At 35.6% G+C, this 22,201-nt stretch overlaps 1 protein-coding gene across 1 annotated transcript in view; it reads right to left on the minus strand.

Annotated features, from left to right (window-relative positions):
• Nucleotides 1–22,201, minus strand: part of LOC129239259 (neurogenic locus Notch protein) — a 210,705-nt gene that overhangs the window by 54,076 nt on the left and 134,428 nt on the right. The window contains exon 5 of the mRNA XM_054874627.1: nucleotides 5,545–5,678. Coding sequence (XP_054730602.1) covers nucleotides 5,545–5,678 — 134 coding nt within the window. The remainder of the gene's footprint in view (nucleotides 1–5,544; nucleotides 5,679–22,201) is intronic.

Below are 22,201 nucleotides of genomic sequence, written 5' to 3' on the forward strand. Positions count from 1 at the left end.
GGCAACCCTGGTGTTGCAATCTGGCAGCTGACAGCTGTATTGCAAAGTTTGACATTTTTTGGCTTTTACGTACTCAGAACGTTTTGAAATACCAGCGCTATTTGTGTTGTTTACAGTAACTTAAAAGATTCATCTCGGTCTAAAAATGGAATTAAATCGTGAACATTTTCGTGCGATTATTTTTTACAACTTTCGACGTGGATTAACTCAGCAACATTGCATGGATGAACTTAATTCATTTTTTGGTGATGAAGATCCATCAAGGACCAGTGCTTATCGATGGTATGGTGAATTCAATCGTGGTCGTAGTTCAGTCCAAGACGAATTTCGTGAAGTTCGTCCAAAATCAGTTGTTGTTCCGAAAACCATTGATGCTGTGCGCGAACTGATATTTCAAGATCGTCATGTGACCTATCGTGAGATTGAGACAATCTTAGGAATTAGTGGGACCAGCATACATTCAATATTGTATAAACATTTGACTGTCAAAAAAATTTGTTCGTGTTGGATCCCACACAATTTGTCAATCGCTCAAAAAATGGCTCGTGTCGATTGGTCGAAGGAAATGCTCAAAAAATACGATCGCGGGGCTTCGAAACACGTCTATGACATCGTGACAGGTGATGAATCATGGATTTACGCGTATGAGCCCGAAAGTAAACAGCAGTCGACTGTATGGGTGTTTCAAGATGAGCCAAATCCAACAAAAGTTGTTCGCGCACGAAGCACTTCCAAGCAAATGGTCGCCTGTTTTTCCGGAAAAACTGGACATGTTGCAACCGTACCACTAGAACAACGCAGAACAGTAAATTCTGAGTGGTACACAACCATTTGTTTGCCAGTTGTCTTCCAAGAAATTAGGAAAAGCAATCGCCAAAGACGGATCACTCTTCACCAGGACAATGCGAGCTCTCACACATTGGCTCAAACAACTGCATTTTTGAGCACCCAAAACATCGAATTAATGGGTCATCCGCCGTATAGTCCTGACTTGGCACCGAATGACTTCTTTTTATTCCCGTACGTAAAAAACAAACTAAGAAGTCAACGTTTTTCGACACCTGAAGAAGCGGTTGCTTCGACAATTGGTTCAAACGCATGCAAAAGTGTATAGATCTTCATGGAGAATATTTTGAAAAACAAGAAAGTGATTTTCGATGATTAAAATTTGTTTTTGTTCACGCCGGCTTAAATTATAGATTCCTTCACTTGTGGAAAACATCAAGACTTGCACCATATATAGAAGAATAAGCTCGGCCAAACACCCAACGATGGGTGTTTATTTATATTTATAAAGCAGCGTCAATTTCGTTCTTCAATTGCCACACCTTCGTATTCCATACATATTTTTGAAAAAGTTGATATTAATGATTTAGCAGAAAAGATTACTTAACATTTGCACAATACTGTATCTCACATACATGCCTACTTCTGGTTTTAATTACGAAAAATCCATTTCACTATCGAGCACATTTTACTCTCAGTATATTGGTTCTAGTGTCTCGAGATCATGGTCACCACATTCGATCAGAAATGCCAAATGATTACTGCTGGTCGCGCGCGCTTACCGAATACTCGTTTGTATTGTACCGTTGATAGTTACACATTTTTGAAATAACGCTGACCACAGCTGTACATATCAACGTGAATTCTCAAGTGTACGCAATTATTAATATAAATTCAATTTACAATAATAACTCAATTAGTTGTGTGCCGACGATCTGTTGGAAGCCACAGAAAGTCCGACGTTTGTCTGTCACTATAAAAAACTGTGGCAGCCGCGTTGCACACTTAAGAGTAGGCATGAGGTGTACGTGTACGAGTAGGTATACGCGTGTTTTTTCTTCATTTCTGTTTAGTGAGTTATTTCAAAGCTGTGCTGTCACATTTTCACACTTCCATTACGTAATTATTTAGCAGTTAATTGCTGGCGCTTCTTTCTGCCAGTCAAAAGGATGCTGACAATTAAGTAATTGAAGTGGCGTAATGATAATGGTAATTATAATCGTAATAATGCAAAGATATGCCGTGGAAGTTTTGCCAATATTGTTGGAGAAGGCCAGACGACAGATGTTGTTTTAATTAAGATGTAAGAAATTTGTTTTAGTGAATATTTATTTATACATATATTTAGGTATAATAGAAGGATTGAAGGCGTACTTAGCACAAGCGGGAGGACTTGTTAATTTGTTCATGGTTTCATGGTAAAAACATATAGGGTTATTCAATAGATGCGCTTCAACTTTTTTCCGATAGGGAGGACGAACGACGCAATATTTTTTTATTTTTCGCTTGTCATTTGTAAACTTCATTAGTATACATTTCATCATGGAACGCTACACACTTGAGCAACGATTGCAAATGGTGCAAATTTTTTATGAAAATAATCGTTCTGTTGCTGCTACTTTAAGAGCATTACGGCCATTTTACGGTCGATTTAACAAGTCGTCCCACTTTGGGGTTATGTGAAGTCATTGGTCTTCAGTAACAAGCCGGCGACGATTTGTGAGCTCAGAGCCAATATTGAACGCGAAATTGCTGGAATTTCGGTCGATTTATGCAAAAGGGTGGTCGAAAATTGGGTTCAACGATTGGACTTCGTAAAACGTGCACGCGGTGGTCATGCAAAAGAAATCGAATTTCATACTTAAATGTATATGTTCAAACTCGATAATAAAAAAAAAGTAGTTAAAAAAGTCAAACCGTTTGTGTTTTATTCAAAAAAGTTCAAAAGTTGAAGCGCTCTTACTGAAAAACCCTATATATGTACTTAAAAAAGTTAAACACAGATTTTTGCTAGCAAAGCGTGGTCGAAGTATCCTTGATCCTCGCTTGAATTTCATATCCATAGCTCTCTAATTTCTCGAAACCTTTACTACTTGCACTAACACTTGCGCCAGTGTTTCTCTGTCTTATCCCATTCCAGATTGCGCCTATTATTCCAATTTATATACGGCGGTTAAATAACAAGAAAAGAAATAAATTCACAAGCTTTTACTCATAGCTGTGCTACCTTTATGGTTTCTATGTCACTGCTGTGTTCAGAATCTGATGAGTGAGTTTATGATGTAAAATAAATTATAATAAACTGTACAAAATTATATATCGTTTTCCACTGTAGTTCAGAATAGTCGATTGCTAACTAAATAAAAACTAAAAAATTGCTTATAATCCTACAGAAAATCAAAATCTTACGTAGGTTCAGATCATACTGCATATTTGAACGCTTTGTCAGAGTATAGGCAATACAGGAAAATTTCTTTTTCTTATTCACTTGGGAATAGGAAGCACATTAATCGCTAAAATTTCGTCTGTACAATTACGAGCCCATCCCAACTCAGTTGTTTGGGATTCGTTGGGAATAGTAATCAGCCTGATGCACGTAGAATCCTTCCTTTCTACGCTTAAATGCTGCGCCCTATTTGCCCTCCTTATATTTCATCTTCTTTTCTGAAATAGCTCGATATTTTAAAGAGCTCGATATCTGTTGTTTAAATTTTGCACTAAAGATTTGTAAAAATTTTAAATTTTCTGCCCTCTCAGCAATCGACAAGGTATACCTGTATGATTGCCCGGCAAAACGTCAGATGGTAAAAAACCAAAAAAAGAAAATATGCCTACTCTTCTTACTTTTCTTATATATTTATTTCGGTAGAGTCAAAATAGATCAAATGCAATATATTCAGGCAGTTATAAAATATGATAGGTCACATTTCAGCAAGCTAAGGTGTAGCACAGAAAACAAAACCCCATTAGATATTAGGGACCACCCATTATGTGACAAATTCAGGTGCAGTGATAACATCCAGACTCGATATGCAATGTAGCTTAAGTTTTAGAATGATTTCAGAAATAAAATAAAAAACACTCAGTGATTTCATGTGAAGGTGGCTCAAGTATATTTTATTCTAAAAGAAAATTTAAAATTTCAAAAAATTTCAAAAAAACTGAACTTTAAACAACACCATGCCACCATGCCTCAAAAGTATTAAATTTTTTTTTTAATTTCTTAGGTTACTTCTTATTACACTTAAACCTACAAATGAACCAATTTTCAGAAAAATTTAAGCCCATGTTCAAAATACAAGTTGGCGCAAAATTAGTCACTCGATCGGAAAATTTATAATTTTTGCAAATGGCGTCGTACCTCAATCATATTTGAAACTTGCGCACTATACAGCTGAAGTATACTAACAGACAACAGCAATAGAGTGCGTAAAGGTCAAAATAAAGATTTCCATTACTCAAAATCATTTTTTTATTTATATTAAAAAATTTATTCAAAAACAAAATTGGTTGACTAATTTTGTGTCACCTTGCACTTGGATCATTTCATATGGAATCGCTCAACTGTAAGAAATTGTGTTAAATTTTTGTCGAGTAGAATAAAAATAGTATTGAATTTCCTTTTATTCAGAGGCTAAATCATAAGAGGAAAAAAATATAATATTATGGTAAAGTCCGAGTACTAAAACGCCATACTTTAACTAGATATAAAAAATAGTTGCATGGACTAAGTATAGCATTAAAAATAGTTATACAACACTTCGCTTTATACATTCGCTTCCACTATTTGATACGCTTAAGGCTTCACACATCGGTTTCAAAATATCCAGCCTTACATAGGTGGAATTATCTAACAACATTTCCACCATTTACTTAAACGATGCCGTCAACTCCTTGACTCGTCACTCATTCGCTAAATATTAGCCAAGAATGTAATTCTATGGAATTTTACTTACAAAAAATAAACAAAAGAAAATATTTAAAAACTGGTTTCCCCGCAGCAAATTCTATTTAGCAAAAGTTGCGATGACTTGACGATTTGCACCGCCAGCAAGTAACTTGGCGGCCAGGTGCATATTGTTTTGATTGCCTAGTACAACTACAACCGCTTGCACTTAAGCGACTGCAGCAAGGCGGTCACTGGGGAGAGTTGAAGTCGTTGCACAAGAAGTACACGGTAACTGAAGCAGTTTGTTGGTGGCGCGCTGATGAACCATTCCGCCTGCTCAGCGTTATCTCAATTAAAACACGCATAAAAAGAGGTGAAGCGGGAAAGGAAAAAAGCAACGTAGTGCGAATAGAACGCACTAAGCGATTCAGCTAATCATTTGTGGATAGTCGGAGAAGGTAGCAAGCAACCAACACCACCGCTGCTATCGGATGACTTGACTTAAGTCGGTGTCGGCAATTTGCCTGCTACGCGTCAGCTTTGGCTTTTCTGGTTAAACAACCAACTACAAATAAATATTTAGTTTTTGTCGTTTTGCTTGGCAGTGATACTTTTAAGGCGGAGATTAGCGGCAATTAGTCGCATGAAATTGCGCAACTCGATGCGCAATGCCACTTAGGTGAGCCGCCGTGCTGCTGAATGCCCCGCGTTCGCTTGTTGCATGGCTCAATTTAATGCAATGACATTAACTTCATTGTGGAAATTATAAAGAAAACAGTTTATGCGTTTGTAATGTGACAAGGGGGCGAAGGGAAACGCGTAATAAAAGCATATATATTCATTTGTTAGTAAATTTAAAAGGCACTTACCAAGTGGGCATTTGCACTCGTACATTAGGCCACTCGATATACGACATGTGCCTCCATTCTGACAAGGTGATGGCGAACATGGAATGTATTTCGACTCGCAATTCTTGCCGGTGTAGCCGCCAGGACACATGCATCTGTGGTAGAGAAGAAGAAGAAGAAGAAAAACCATTAGATGAGACGTGATGCTAAAAGTGGGAACTTTTTAGTAGAGCCAAACAAGTAATAAAATTTAATAAGATATAATTAAATAATTCTTAAAAGTAGGAATTATTTTATAGTTATAATAGGCAATAATCCACATACATAAAGACACACACGTGCTGTTGGTCTCAGCTGATTACTTTTCAAGAATGCCCTAAATACTTTTCACTGAATTTTACTTTATCGGAAAGAGTAAATATCCGATCACGATTGTCTATCCTGCCTATTGAATTTTCCAAGAGCTTGTGGACGGTTTCTGGTTCTATCTCTCGAATGGCTTGGACAATATTTGCCGCAAGGATATACCCTAGATCGTTTCGTTTATGCCGTGCCCGTAAAATTACCAAAGTCGATCGAGCTTATCTAATATAAGTAAAATTTGTTTACTAGAAAGAATATTTCGCAGGAGAAATATTGTACTTTTAATACTTAAATCAATGTCACTTTTTAAATGAATTCCAATATCCGTAAAAGGTCTTCTGTGAATTATATTTTTATGTAGGCAGAATGCAAAAAAAAATTCTTGCCACATAATTTTGGAAATTTTTTTAACGTTTTTATAGCTGCGATTACATCAGTTTTTTTTTTGTTTTTTTTTAGTAATAAACCAAAATATTATAATAATTTACAAAAAATAACAGACAATGAACACATGCAAAATTTGGACAAGACACTCCCAAATTTTACTGACCCTCATTGTGCCATTTAAACTTTTCTATTAGCAGATATGTAGGTCTCTAATTGTTTTTTTTTTTTTTGAATTTAAGTAAATTCTGAAAATAAATATATTGCGCTTTATAATTATAATTTTTCCAAACACACACCAAACGCCATCAACTTTTGCTATTTTGAAGTCTAAGCTTGCTGAACGTTTTTAGGTCAACAGATTCAATTTCAAGGCAAAAATCTCTGAACGACAATAATGGCATAAGGATAGTATAAAATTACAAAAACAAAATTACGCAAAGTAAGTAAAGAAGTGTTTAAGCATGGACGCAACCGAACTTTATGTACCCAGCGCATGTTTTCAGTTTTGTAATTTTGACACGAAATATTTTTCAAAGCTGAAAGACTTTTACTTTATAAGAGCTTTACAAGCATTGCATTTCCATTAGACGATTTCAAAATGTGATGGGCGCACCAAGCTTCGTAGGCGCAGCCATTTTGAGCGAGTATTATTCACTACATAGTTACCGAAAATAATTTCTTGGCCTTTTTGGAAAATACCGTTATATGCAGGCCAAATCATTTTCCTAATTCTACACAAGTTACCTCTTAAACAGATAGAAAAACTGACAGATATAAAAAATCGTCGCATCACTCTTGACATTTTGACGTACAAATTTCGAAACCTATGCCGTTATATAGATTTATGTGTGTAAAGTCATATACCCTAGTACACTCCTGTGCACTGATGTAAAAACCGCCGAATGGTTAGGGCCATACAATATTCGGTAAGCATATAAAAATTCATATGTATCTGTGTTTACGTTTTAGACATGCACAAAAACAAAAATGAATGTACAAAATAAGCGACACATGTGACGCCGTTTTTATGTCGTAGCCTGTGTTCAGTTCACTTTTGTTTTTCTTTTTTAGTTCATGATTTTTTTGATTGATACGAAGTTTTTTATGTGAAACATATGTACATACATACATATGTAAGTGGTTGAGATTTTGTCATCCAACGCTTGGCTGGGCCATTATGCTGGCCGGATTTTTTATTCGCCTTTCAACAATTCTTTCCAATTTGCTTTTCAACTTCCTTTCGATATTTATCTTCAGGGCAGGCTTAAATTCTGGGAGCGATTTTTAAGGCACACTATTTTTGGTTCAGCCATACTTATGTTACATAAATATGTACATACACACATACATACATGAACGGGATGACAAAATGTGGAGTTTGGGTATACAGAATAAATAGTAAATTCTTGCTGCAATGCCACTTGCGTGCCTAAAACTACAGGGTCACTGTTCTCGCATACGTTTTATAGGTCTGGGTTGTTTTGGACGCGCTTTTGGAAAAGTTTTCATGGAAAAATTGTACATACACGTATGAGTATCATGGAATGGATTATCGTTTTCATGAGAGATATACGCGTATAGGTCTCTGACCAATCGCTCACTGGAGTTCGCTTTTTATAGGTGTATACCTATGAAATGACAATGTTTTTTTCAATTTCAAACGTTTATTAACAAAAAATGATTACAAATTTAATCTTCAAAATAAAAGCCATCGCTAGCGACACATTTTTCCCATCTCTCAGGCAATTTGTGGATGCCACGCCAAAAAAATTGGCCGTCTTTGACCGCAAACCAATCATTGAGCCATTTTTTGGCTACTTCGTGAGAATTGAAGCGGTGCTCGGAAAGTGCGTGGCCCATCGATGCAAACAACTGATAATCGGAAGGCGCCAAGTCTGGTGAGTAAGCCCCATGCACCAGCGGTTTCCAATCGTACGTCTCCACTAATTCCCGGGTCGCTCTTGTTCGATGTGGCGATGCATTGTCATAAAGAAAAATTACTTTGTGATGCCGATCGGCATATTCTGGGCGTTTTCAGTGTATAGCGCTGTTCAAATCGGCCAATTGTCGTTGGTAGCGTGCATCGCCAGCTGTTTTACCTGGTTTTAATAGCTCGTACCAAATCATACCACGCTTATCCCAGAAAACACACAGCATTGCCTTGCGGCCGAAGCGATTTGATGTGAACGTTGTTTTTGCCTTGTGGCCGTGCGGACCAAACGATCGTAGTTTGAAGGCACGAAATTCGACATTTTTAAGAGCGACATTCTTGTATGAAACGTAACAAACAATGAACTGAATATTGTTTACAGATGACAGACGAAAAAAACAAGATATTTGGGAAGGTTTAAAAATACTCCTAGCGACATCTATGGACTAATAATAGCTGGAAGTCTGACTTCATAGGTATGTACCTGGTAAGTAGTTAGTTTTAAAGATCACTCTGTTTATTTGTGTTATTGTCCAGCACAGTAATTTTGTTGGTGTTTATTGCGTCATTGGAAATTTAGAGCAAGTAACTTTAAATTTATGCTTTATATTGTGTTCTGTTGTGTTTTTAGGGCTTACTCAGTGTTGAGAATATATTCTACACTCGTGCATATATGTACATATATGTATGTATGCATGCATGTGCAAATATCTAAAATTCACGAAAAGTGTATATTTTTAGTATTTTTGAATCAGTTATTGTATTGCCCCGAATGCGTTCGAGGATTTGTAGGCAGAATGACAAACACCAAGCCCCTCTAAGGTAAATGCTACCCTTCTACTAACGATTACCAACGTTTCATGTTTGTGCTTAGAAAAATGCTCTAAATTTAAAACTATGAATCCAACCAAAAATGGATGATCTTCGTTCTTGAGTAATTTCTTCGACATACCCACGCTTTAACGCTTCTAGCGCAAATCCCAGGCATCCAAGAATTCTGCTCCAGTTCCGCATTCTAATTGCGTATTTGTCAAATCCACTGACAAGTGCACTGAGACTGGCGGAAATTGTAGCTGCAGCCAGGCTAATTCCGGCGAACACATAAACACCATTCAGTCAGAACAAAACAGAAACAGACGAGCAGGAAAATAGTCTAACAGCATCAGCAACAAAATGTGGCAAATAGTAGGTTTACAAAGCAGTTAAAAGTGGTTGACAGATGGACAGGCAGTCAGCCAGTCAGTTAGCCAGTCAACCAGTCAGGTAGCAAGCATGCAGTGTAGTGTCGGAAGAGAGATTTGCTTCAACTAGTAACAGGTCATTGAGGCCTGATCACGATTGTGGCGGCCACTGTGATACGATACCAATGTAGCCCCTACTTTTTATATCTATGGTAAATGTATGTATATATGTATGCATGCATGTATATGCATGACATATCCACATTTACCAGTGGTGCTGCTGTAATTTTAATGGGCACTCAGCATCCAATGACTGACTGACTGGCTAAATGACTGCCGTCCGACTGACGCGTTTGAGTAGCAAAGTGCAACATGCAGTGGCAACTGCACACCGTCAGGTAGCTACAAAAGAAGCACAGCTGTTGCAGTAAAATATCACAGCATTTAAGTTTTTTATTTGCTCCTGTTTCAACTTTTTATTTTCGTAAATGACAGTAGCCAGATTAGCTTACCCGCAGCAGCAGCAGCATCATCAGCACATCATTGCCACCGACATTGGCATTGCCAGTTGAGAAGTGGTTGGTCTGCCGCTTCACTTGCTAGCACTGTAATTTGCACGCTCGCCCATTCAGAGGCAATCACATTCTTTTGCACACATACAAACACACACTCTCAACTGTGCGAGAAGTTGTTTAAATATAGTTGATATGTTGTTTTTAAAGATGCTCCTAATGTAATGAGGTGTTTTTGTTTTTGCAGCTCAATTTTAATGGAGTTCAGTAGCTGCTCACATGCATACGTAGGTATATAGTAATGGTGATTAGTGATGAAGTTTGGCGTTGCACGCAATAAATCCGTTGCATCTGTTGCGTTTTTAAAACTATACTGATTTTTTAGTTGTATTGTGGTATTTTTATTATTCTATTTTTACTTATTTAAATTGCAAACGGAAGTGACCCAGTAATTCGCGCGACATTCGAAGAGTATCTGTTGAGAGCTTTTGTGTATTTTATATTTATTTTAGTGTGCGGCGTATGCTCTTTGAATGAAAACTTGTTATATGCACCACCCAAAGGGCGTATTCATTCAGGACTCCGCTTAGCGCATTCGAGTTTATGAACTTTTTTGCAATACTTGCGTTTTGTGCCTCCAAATCGAAATAACTTTTAAGTTTCATGTTATTCAGCCTATTGGGAAACACCGTCTTTTATGATTCCCAACCTCGCAATATACTTCATATTAGTTGACTTTCGAGGTAGACATGGAATGATGAGTTGTCATACGCAAGTAACTGCCTGAGCGGGGCCTTAAAAATTTCGATCTTCATAATAATGTCGATTAGTCCCCGTGGGCGATACCGAAATTAAAACTCGTAACTAATTTAATTCAAATATGATAGAATACAGAACTTACGTAGCAGTAAGTAACTGCTTCATTATTATTATCTATGATTCCGGGTTTCTCGCCTACCTCAACCGAAATCTGTAAAAAAATCTAAAATCGATAACATTTGAAGACAAAAATTATTAACTAGTTGCACTAGTTTTTTTTTTTAATTTTCCAATTGTTTTTATTTCGTTTTATTTAATTTAATTTAATTTAATTTTAATTTTTTTTATTTCGTTTTGTTTAATTTAATTTAATTTTAATTTATTTTATTTTATTTTGTTTTATTACACTGCTAATAATTTCATTTATTATTATTATTTTTTTCATATTATTTTATTTCATTTGATTTGTAACTTATTTGACTTTACATTTTATTTTGTTATATTATATTTTATTTCATCCAATGTTTTTATTATAATACGCCGTTTTTATCTAACTTTGTTTTATTACATTTAATTTAATTACATTTCATTTAATATTATAATATCAGGTCAGTCCATAAGTTCGTGCGTTTTTTAAAGGTGGTTTTAAAATTAATAAAAGAGGTGTTTAAAGTATTTATTAATCAATAATATATTTTTCTCCATTATTTACAATGTCTTCCCAACGTTTAGGCAAATTTTTAATTCCCTGCTCAAAAAATTGTTTGTCCTTGGAGCCAAAATACGCTTCGATATCCTTTTTTATAGCTTCTTTTGAGGAGTAGTTCTTGTTACTCATATGGGATTGAAGTCCGCGGAAAAGTTGATAATCACAAGTTGCAATATCCGGAGAGTATGGTGGATGCGGCATTAGCTCCCATCCGAGCTCGTTCAGCTTGCCTAATTTTTTTTTTGCGGTATGAGGTCTTGAGCTGTCGTGGTGAAACAACACTTTGCGTCTATTCACTAAAGACGGTCGATTTTTTTTAATTGCCTCATTCAGGTTTGATAGCTGATGGGAATAATAATCAGTAGTTTTCGTCTGGTTTGGTTCCAGAAGTTCAATACCGGCCATATCCCACCAAATAGACAGGAAAATCTTCTTGGGGTGAAGGCCATCTCTAGGGGTCGGTTCTGGTGTTTCATCTTTATCTAACCATTGGCGTTTGTGAACAGGATTATTGTAAAGGACCCATTTTTCATCACCAGTAACGATACGGTTAAAAAAACTTTCATTTTCAAGCCGTTGCAGCAGCTGAGAACACTCATTCACTCTCTGCTAAAGTTTGGAGACGGAAAGTCTATGCGGAACCCATTTTCCCAGCTTTGAAACCTTTCCCAACTGAACCAGGTGCCTGTGAACTGTTCCACGCGATGAACTTAACCTCTGAGCTATCATATCGACTGTCAAATTTGGCTCAGCTTCCACGAGTTCGAGCAAGGCGTCGGAGTTAGAGACTTCAGGACGACCAGGGGCATCCTCCACGTCGCAGTTACCACTTCAGAATTTTGAAAACCACTTTTGCGCAGTTCTTACACTCACGGTATCCTCTCCGTGAACAGTGTTTATTTCTGCAGCAGCAGTTGTTGCATTTTTACCACTTTTATAAAGAAAATACAAAATATGCCTCTTATATGCGTTCGAAGATTCCATTTTTTTTGTAACAACACGTGCTTCTATCCGCGATTAAAATCACTTGTTGAATGCACAATATATCAAAGAAAATATAAATAGTCCCGTTATATTCCGCCCATAATTTTTTGTATGCAAAAATCGTAGAAAAGTGAAATGATGGGTAAAATACGCACGAACTTATGGACAGATATCATATTTAATTTAATTTAATTTTCTTCTATTTTTTTATTCCACCTATTCTCCTATTTTATTATATTATATTTTTTTATTTTATTAAATGTAATTGTTGTTTTATTATATTTAAGTCGATTAAATTTTTTTATTATATTTTATTTTATTTTGAAATAACATTACTTCTATAATATATATATATATAATATAAATATAATATAAATAATAATTTTCACAATTTATTTCAATTTCATTTCACGTTATTTTATTTTTTTCATCAAATCTTATTATCGTATATTATAGCTTTTTATTTTATTAATCATCGATTTTTTATTCTGTTATATTTGATTTACATTAACTTTTGTATTAACTTTTATTTTATTTTATCTTATTTCATTTAATTTGATTTGATTTTGTTTAATTAAATTTTATTTTACTTCATCATACTTTATGTTACATTATATTAATTTTCTTTTTTTATCATATATATCACACATTTTTTAGTTTATTAGATATTAATTTCTTCGCAGAATTTTAATTACAGCGACTTGCTTGAACACATAAAAAAGGCATTGCACCATACATTCATCAGCTTGGTACCAACATGTGAGCATACAAAAATCATTTCCAAAGAAATTCATAACAGCAAATACGAGGCAAGACATAATCAAATTTGAGCGCCTAAGGCTATGTCATACAAAAATACTAACTCATTGCCCCAATCAATCCGTTCGTATTACCTCTACTATAAAACAAATTTTAATTCAATGTGGACATTTCGGTTATCTAAGAAAACTAATATTCAAAAATTTCCAACCCCCGCCCTCCCCGCCTCGTTGATACAGTAGATACGTAAAACGTTACAAAAATGCGAACAAAACGAACAAAATTATATCATCTCATTTAGAATAAAACTTTAAGAAGATTTAAGAACACACACATGTGAATATATAATATGAACATATGGTATATATAAGTACACATACATAAATTTTACCATATATACACTCATAAATACATATACTTGTAAGCATTTATTTTCTATCCTCTATAACATAAGAAGAGCGAAGGCCTGCGATGCTATCGCTCTAAATTCGACTACATAGGAAGTTTTTAATAAATAAATAAAACAGTTTTATTAGATATAATTTAATTTTTTTATTTTTATTTATTTTACTTTATTTCATACCATTTAATTTAATTTAATTTCATCTTAGTTAATTTTTATGTTTTCTTTTAATTCCCTGCCTTTTTCGTACCTACTCGTAATTCATAAAAGGCAACTAGCAGTTTACAAAATATTTACAGCACTCCAAAGACAGCAACAGCAACAACAACAACTCAACCTAAAAACTAATAAACAAGCTACGCCAGTAATTAAGACAACTAACTAAATTATCAATTAAACCTTATATTAGAGTTAATTAAATAAATGCTCAAATTTTAAAAGAAAAAAAAAAAGAATCGAATAAGCACAAGAAACTAACTGTTAGTCGCACAAGTACAATAAACCGTCTGTCCGTCTGTTGCAATCAAAGCTACTTGCGAGCCCATTTGTTGTTTTTGTTATGTTGTTTTTCTTGTGGCTTGTTTGCTGGTCAATTAAAAAAGCCCTAAAAGACCTGTTCACTGCTCGGTTGGCTAACCAATTGTCCGTCCGATTGAATGTTGCTCTGTCTGCAAGTCAGTCTGTTTGTCGGGTTAACGACGTGCACTGACTACTGACGATTTGCCTCGGCTGCCGCAGTAAAGCCATGTATGTATGTGTGTGTGTATGTAGTTTCTAATAAGCAGTACCAGCAATGACAACAACTACAATTAACTGTTTTTTTCTTCTACTTTTCCTCGTGGAAGGTTGCCTATAAATGGGTATAGAAAAGCAAAAAGAGAAAGACACAACAACAAACTTTGGTAAGTGCAACAAAATAAATGGTCCTGAGAAAAAACGCTTAAATAACAAATTTGTCTTTAATTCGCCAAACGATCGAGTGAGCAAAAAGCAGAAGAAAAAGATTAAAAAAAATCCGCTCAGTGTAAGGAAAAGTAAGCAGAAAATTATATATGGATGTGTGTATGAGGGTATGAGTGTATGTGTGTATGGTTGTGTGCTGCCGCAACAACAGTAGTAGCAATGTTGCTGCAGTTAGTAAACAACACAGACAGTGGTGCTGAGTGATGTTACACACTTTCGAGAAAAAAAAAACAAAACAAACCTATGCAGTAGTATGGAGAAAAGTCAAAGAGTGAGAAATTGTAAGGCAAAGGAAACAACGATTCACACAAAGCGACACTTGTAAACGAAAAATATAAAACCATCGGCAACAAACGGCAGTAAGTTGAGAGCAAACTGAGGTAGTGTTAGCAACAGCAAGAGCAACTACATACAACAATCACCTCCGCAGTAACGGCTAAGATTGTGCCGAAAATGGCTTAACAATTAATTTGCAATTGTCATCGACGGACAACGACAACATCAAATATAAAAACATACAGAATAATTAATTGATAAACAGCGAAGATTGTATTGGATCGGAAGAAAAAAGGTAAAAAGAAAAATTTGTTAAAGAAATATGAAAATGCACAAAAAAAAATGAAATGTACAAATTATACATATGTACATACGAGTATATGTCATTGCATATTTTTGGCTATCAAGCAATGTACAAAATTAATTTACGTTATGTAAGTTTATGCAGTCTGTGTCGAAAGAAAGTGCCACATATTCGCAAGTTTTGAATATTTATTTAAAATAGTTTTTTATAAAAATATCCTTCATACTACAACAAGAACCATATACGAGTAAATCAAAGCTTCGAGCTTTGTTTAAAATTTGTAAAAATTCGGCAAATTTTCAAACTTTTTACTCAGAATTTTGAGGACATTTTCGGGTACACAGTTTTATAGATCATTAAATTTTTGTTATAATAAAGAGCAAGTTTCAAGTGGTTCAATACTGGAGTTGATTTTAAAAAAATTTTTTTGCTGACGGTGTTGAATGTTTTCTTCCAATTAAAAAAACATGTGGAGTTGGCGGAAACTGCACAAGATAACATCCAAAACAAATGCTCAAAAATTAGTGGTATTTTTGATCTACTTTAAGCCTGAACTTTGCATACCCAAAATGTTTCTAAAAGTTCTGAGTAAAAGTTTGAAATTTTGATGAAAATTTGCCAAATTTTAAATATTTTGAATATTAATAAAAAAAACTCACATAACTCCTCTATTTATCGATTCCGCAATTCTCTAACTCAGTAGTATTCTTTTGTCAGGAGCTTTTAAACTATTAAGAATCAAGTCACTAGAAGATTACATCCTTTTGACGAGCAGATATTTGATCCACTAGTGCAGATTTTCCCTGCCGGGTAATTTCATTTGCTATGGCATATTTCTTATGCTTTTATTGTGTGTGTGTGTGGTTTAATTTCATAGAAATTAAAAAGAAATTGACTTAATTAATTTCATCGCTCGCAAATATGGCATTTGAGCTCGTAAGCCGTTCCCACCATTGAATTGCATCGATTGAAGGAATTTGATTTAATTGTTTGTGTATGAAGAGTGGTATCCCGGAGCATAAAGTACAGACAAATTAGCAGAAAATTGTAGAAATAACGGTCGCCAATTACCTGTGTTGAATAAAATTAAGTCTTTGCAAGAAGCATCTACTGATGGTTATGATGGGTTGGGAAGGACAAACACATGGTATTATACATACACACATATTTAAGTACATAAATGCATACACATATACAAGAATTATACGGATAAAAGAGGGATGAATGTATAGTATGCATTGTTCTTCTTCTTCTTAATTGGCGCGATAACCGCTTACGCGATTTTGGCCGATTATAACAACGCGCTAGTCTTTTCTTTCTTGTGCTAAACGGCGCCAATTGGACACACCAAGTGAAGCCAAGTTCTTCTCCACCTGATCTTTCCAACGCAGAGGAGGCCTTTCTCTTCCTCTGCTACCACCAGCTGGTACCGCATCGAATACTTTCAAAGCCGGAGCGTTTGTATGTATGCACTGTTACTTTTTTTAAATATTACCAATTTTATCTAGCTTTATTTTCTAGCTTTTGTTTTCTGCTTGTGAAGATTTCATATCGACATCCGCTAATTTATAAAAATGGCAAATTGTTTTGAGTCTTTACGATATGCAAATATGTATTTATATAAGGTAGCCAAATAAAATATTTATTTCGTCACAGATTTATTTAAATTACTAATAAAAAAGAATATTTTTATTATAAATACCCTCATAGGAAGTTTAGAGAACTTTTATGCTGGAACCAACTGCAATACTGCATATTTTCTGCAATCTTTCTACAGTTTTTTTGCTTAAATTCTACCAATACAAACATATAAATATGTATGAAAAATAATAATAATAATAAAAATTATAAGTTTTTGGCATTAATAGGAAACAACAGCATTTTTCTTTCTGTTTGCACATTTTTATTTATTTGCAGCTAAATGCGAAATGCCTGCGAAGCAGATACTATTTCAGTTCGTTAGCAAGAGCGACATCTTTATTTGAGATAGGCTAGTACCGACATCGCAACCGTGAAATTTCGGCAGCAACATGCAGTTCGCTTACCGTGAAATATTGCTAACAACATTAATTGTCGCATAAGATGAGAAACGTCAAATTTATGAGCATATCCCCAGAAAAAATTGGCAAATTTTGGTAAGAAATATGATTTTAAACAAATTAACATACACATACGTATTGACCAAAAAAAATATACAGGGTGCGCCATCTCGAGCTACGGTATGGAAATATTGAATAACTTTGCTATCCATTGTCAGAAGGACTTGAGAAAAAATAATTTGGAAGCGTCAATTCAGTACAATTTTAACGATGAATACCTTTACACCTAAAGAACGCGCGGAAAGTGTGACCATGTATTTGGAAAATGGTCGTTCAATTGTGCTTGCTCAACGTGCATACCGTCGAAATTTTGTTCACGGACGAGGCCCATTTCCATCTCTCTGGCGGAGTCAACAAACAAAATTGTCGATTCTGGGGCACAGACAATCCTCACATTATCCACGAGAAGCCACTGCATGACCAGAAAGTCACTGTTTGGGCCGACGTTAGCGCTAAAACCATCATCGGACCATTTGTGATTCCAGAAATGCGCAAACAAAATTTATTGAACTTCTGGTTTCAACAAGACTGCGCTCCATGCCACTCGGCGATCAAAACGATGAACTTTTTGAAGCTGAAGTTCCCTGGCCGGTTGATGTTGACAGGTGGCGATGTTGAGTGGCCTCCAAGATCGCCGGATTTGACGCCGCCGGATTTTTTTTTGTGGGGCTATTTAAAAAGTAGAGTATACGCCAACAAGCCCACTACATTGGAAGCGCTCAGGACCAACATTAGATCTGAAATAGAGGCAATATCACCCGAAATGCTAGCAAAAGTAATGGAAAATTCGAAAAAAAGAGCACAATATTGTGTGGCTCGTAAAGGTGGTCATTTGTTGGATGTTGTGTTCTAAGTGCAGTTGAAACAGATTGTAAAGGACAAAATTAAATAAAAAAACACCAACAAACATTCAATTTTGCTAGTTGCTAAAGTTATTCAATATTTCCATACATAAGCTCGAGATGGCGCACCCTGTACATAAAGAAGATTTACTTGCACTCCTTGCGAAAACGTCAGTTTTCGACGAACTGCCAGTTTTCGCTCAATTTTAAATGGCATTTTAAATAGGTGTGAAAAATATTTGCTGGTATGTTGCGCAGTGTTTCAACGGCGTGAACTGAGTACTACTTTGCTGTGGGATGCATACGAAATTTCACGCATATTTCACGGCAATGCAATATGTATGGATTCTGAAAGCCATTTCACGTGAAACGCGAAGTTAGTACTATGCTTTATGTATTTACACATTTTGTGATTACTTTCATGCCAGACAAAACAAATCCAGCTAAGTAAACGTTTCATTCTTTCCTTTTTTACGTATAGGACTTAGTTAAAATATCTTGCTTTTATGGTATCTGCATCTGTGAGCCGAAGGCCCTGACAGCCAATGTTTCTTATATCGCACGCAAAGTTTGTGTACACGACGGGCAAGAATTCAAAAATTTGAAGCGACTAATATTTCCTGTATGAACGCGGCCTAATGAAACTTGTCTAATATCAGAAAATAGAGTTGATAATCGTGAGCTATGTATATCCGAGCTATGTATATCCAGACTCGCTAGTGGGAAATCTTGCTCTATAACTTTATTATTGCTTTCACTTGCAAATTCTTCGTCAAGCGAGCAGAGCCCAAGCGTAGCGAGTAGAGAAGTGGTGATTCGAAAACGCCTAATATAGCTGAAATGCAGACACAAATAATCATAAATCAAATACGCTTACTTCATAATAATTTACCATTGAAAAACATTGACTTTCATGCCAACAAAAAATAAAAAATAAAAAAAAAAATACAACTTTAAGCAGAATGGAAACATTTAATTGAAAACATTAATATAGAAACTTTACGCTTTGTATAAGTATCAAGTAAAATAAAAACTCAGGTAAAAAAAAGCATTTATCACAAAAAAAACCATACGTGTTTGTATGTAGGGATATATGAAAAATGCGAAAAGCAAAAAACGTACAATTGTTGTTGCTTTTGATGGTTATGATTGGCCAATGAACTGTGTAAAATGAATACCAAATGCGAATTATGTTACTACTAATGTTGGTGCACACATACATACACACATCGAAGTGTATATCGCAATTACCAATAACAATTTTAATATTATGGTTATTTTTTAAACTATTGTTGGTCTCAGTTGCGCTTTGCTTATTTTTTTATATTTATTTTTGTTGTTACTGTTGTTGTTTTAACTGCTTGCCGCCATCACAATTCAACACGCACATTAAAACGATAATTAAGCGCATTGCCTAAGCACCCCGACGCAGCAAAGCGCGTAAATAATGGAAAAATCATGTGTAGAAATCTGATGTAGGTATAGCTAAAATAACATACCAAATACATACAATATCATTTTCACACACTCACATGTAAACACTTATATGTATGTATGCATAAGTATACTCGTATATTGCGCTTTAGCGACTTATGCTGCTATTTGAAGCCGCGGCTCAGTGAACATAATTGTTGAGATATTTGGAAAGCATATGTTTAATGGCTAAAATTACATATTTAAATTGCCAATGATGCGGTGCGTTCTAAAGCTCAGATTTTCACACACACATACCACGACTATGTACTTGTAAATTAGTAAAAATTAATTTTTTTCAATACTTTCACGCAGACGTATTTGAATGACATGTTAATCGAAAATTGAAAAAATAAATGGTAGAAAAAAATCCCCAGATGGAAATCTATTTTTAATGCAATAATTCAGAAAAATTGCTATAATAATTCATCAAATAGCAAAGCGATTATTAAATATTTCTTTCAAATTCATTAATTGCCAAAAAGCCTGTAGCCACGCACTAAAAGGTCAAAGCCAGCAGCTACGGCGGCTGTATGGGGCATTAAGCGAGACTTCCTACCGAGTTAAATGAGTGCATGTGGGCATAAAGCAACCCTGATGTTGGTGTATGCGCGCGTGTATGTGTGAATGAGTGCTTTTGTGTAGTTATAAGCCAACGGAAATACCTAATTATCGCACGAAATCTCTGGCAGCCGAAGGTATGCACCTTTAATCGATTCAAAATTAATTTAAAAATATATGTGTATATGAGTATGGGTGTATATTTTGACTATAATTAAAACATATTATTATAATTATTTCGAGAAAATGTATACGCTGCTTCATACTAATCTGGAATTTCTTCAGCATCTTTTTTAATAGCACCGCACCTGTTTAGCTTTTAGTTTATTTCCGGTGGAATCACAATACGAAAATGATTTCTGAAATATTTTCTGGGCCTACACCCATTAGTACACATCCACATGCACATATGCATATCTGTAACGATATTCCTATATGTATTCATTCCAATCATGTTGCCACTCACCACATATTTTTTTTCCACTATAAGTGAATTTCCATGAATATATGAATGTTCTAAGCACCAACCGTTTAATTTGCATAAAATTCATTGGCTTTATTGACTAAAATAAATGAAATGTATGTTCTTTCAGCACAGGGCTACACCTTCTTTACATATATGAATGTATCATATATGAAAGTAACGTATAAGTACTGAGAGGCGAGCGAACCCCATACGATGATCGACCCAACAAAGCATGAGTCCTCTACTTGGGGAAGACCCAATTTGTTTGTATTACTTTAGATTATTCAAAATATCTGTAGAAAAATACTCTGTATGCCACCTGAAAACAAGAAACAAACGTACTCTTCATGCTAATCCTTTTCATGTTGAGCAAAAGTCTTAAGCGTTTAACCTCAACCGCAAGATTGCACTCAGTTTAAGTATTATTTGGGGCTGGAACCCTTGAGAAAGAAATTGAGTGCGCAGTAGAACAAAACATAACTTATGGTAGACTGTCTGCGATTTAAAGATACGAACGTGTAAAAGTTGTAGGCCGGAGCTAGCTTGAGAAAAATAATATGAATATGAACTATGAATAAGTTCGTGCGGTTTTTTTTTCGAAATTTGAAACTTTATTGACGTAAAATGGTTACAAATTTAATATTCAAAGTATTGTCCATCGCTTGCTACTACTTTTTCCCATCTTTCTGGCAATTCACGGATTCCCTTTGTGAAAAATTCGGTCGGTTTTGCCGCAATCCACGAATCGATCCATTTTTTGACTTCATCGTAATTACGGAAGTGCTGGTCAGCCAGGCCATGTTGCATCGATCGGAAGAGATAGTAATCGGATGACGCAAGGTCTGGACTATACGGCGGGTGGGGTAGGACATCCCATTTGAGCGTTTCTAAGTATGTTTTGACCACTTGTGCAACATGTGGCCGAGCATTGTCATGTTGCAAAATAACTTTGTCGTGTCTATCGGCGTATTGGGGCCGTTTTTCTCGCAGTGCTCGACTCAAACGCATCAATTGTCGTCGGTAGACATCCCCCGTAATGGTTTCATTCGGTTTCAGTAGCTCATAATACACAACACCCAGCTGGTCCCACCAGATACACAGCATAACCTTCAGGCCATGAATATTCTGCGCCGACGTCGATGTTGAAGCATGGCCAGGGTATCCATACGTTGCCCGACGTTTTGGATTGTCGTAATGGACCCACTTTTCATCGCCAGTCACAATTCGATGCAAAAACCCTTTCTTTTGTGCCGTTGAAGCAGTTGTTCGCATGCCATAAAACGGCGTTCAACGTCTCTTGGCTTCAATTCATACGGCACCCAATGGCCTACCTTTCGGATCATTCCCATGGCTTTTAAACGTTTGGAAATGGTTGATTGATCAACTCCCAAAGTTTTTGCAACCTCTTCTTGCGTTTGAGCCGGATCTTGATCGAGCAATTCCTCCAATTCGGTATCCATGAACTTTGGCGGCGCACCCTCGCGTTCTTCGTCTTCCAAGCCAAAATCACCACTTTTAAAGCGTGCAAACCACTTCTGGCACGTTCGCTCAGCTAGAGCATGCTCACCATAAACTTCCACCAAGATACGATGACTTTCGGCTGCTTTTTTCTTCATATTAAAATAATGAAGAAGAATTCCCCGCAAAAACACATTATTTGGCACGAAATTCGACATTTTCAAGTGTGGTAAAAATATTGTTGTTTAC

The sequence above is a fragment of the Anastrepha obliqua genome, chromosome 2 (assembly GCF_027943255.1).
Source record: "Anastrepha obliqua isolate idAnaObli1 chromosome 2, idAnaObli1_1.0, whole genome shotgun sequence".
NCBI lineage: Eukaryota > Metazoa > Arthropoda > Insecta > Diptera > Tephritidae > Anastrepha > Anastrepha obliqua.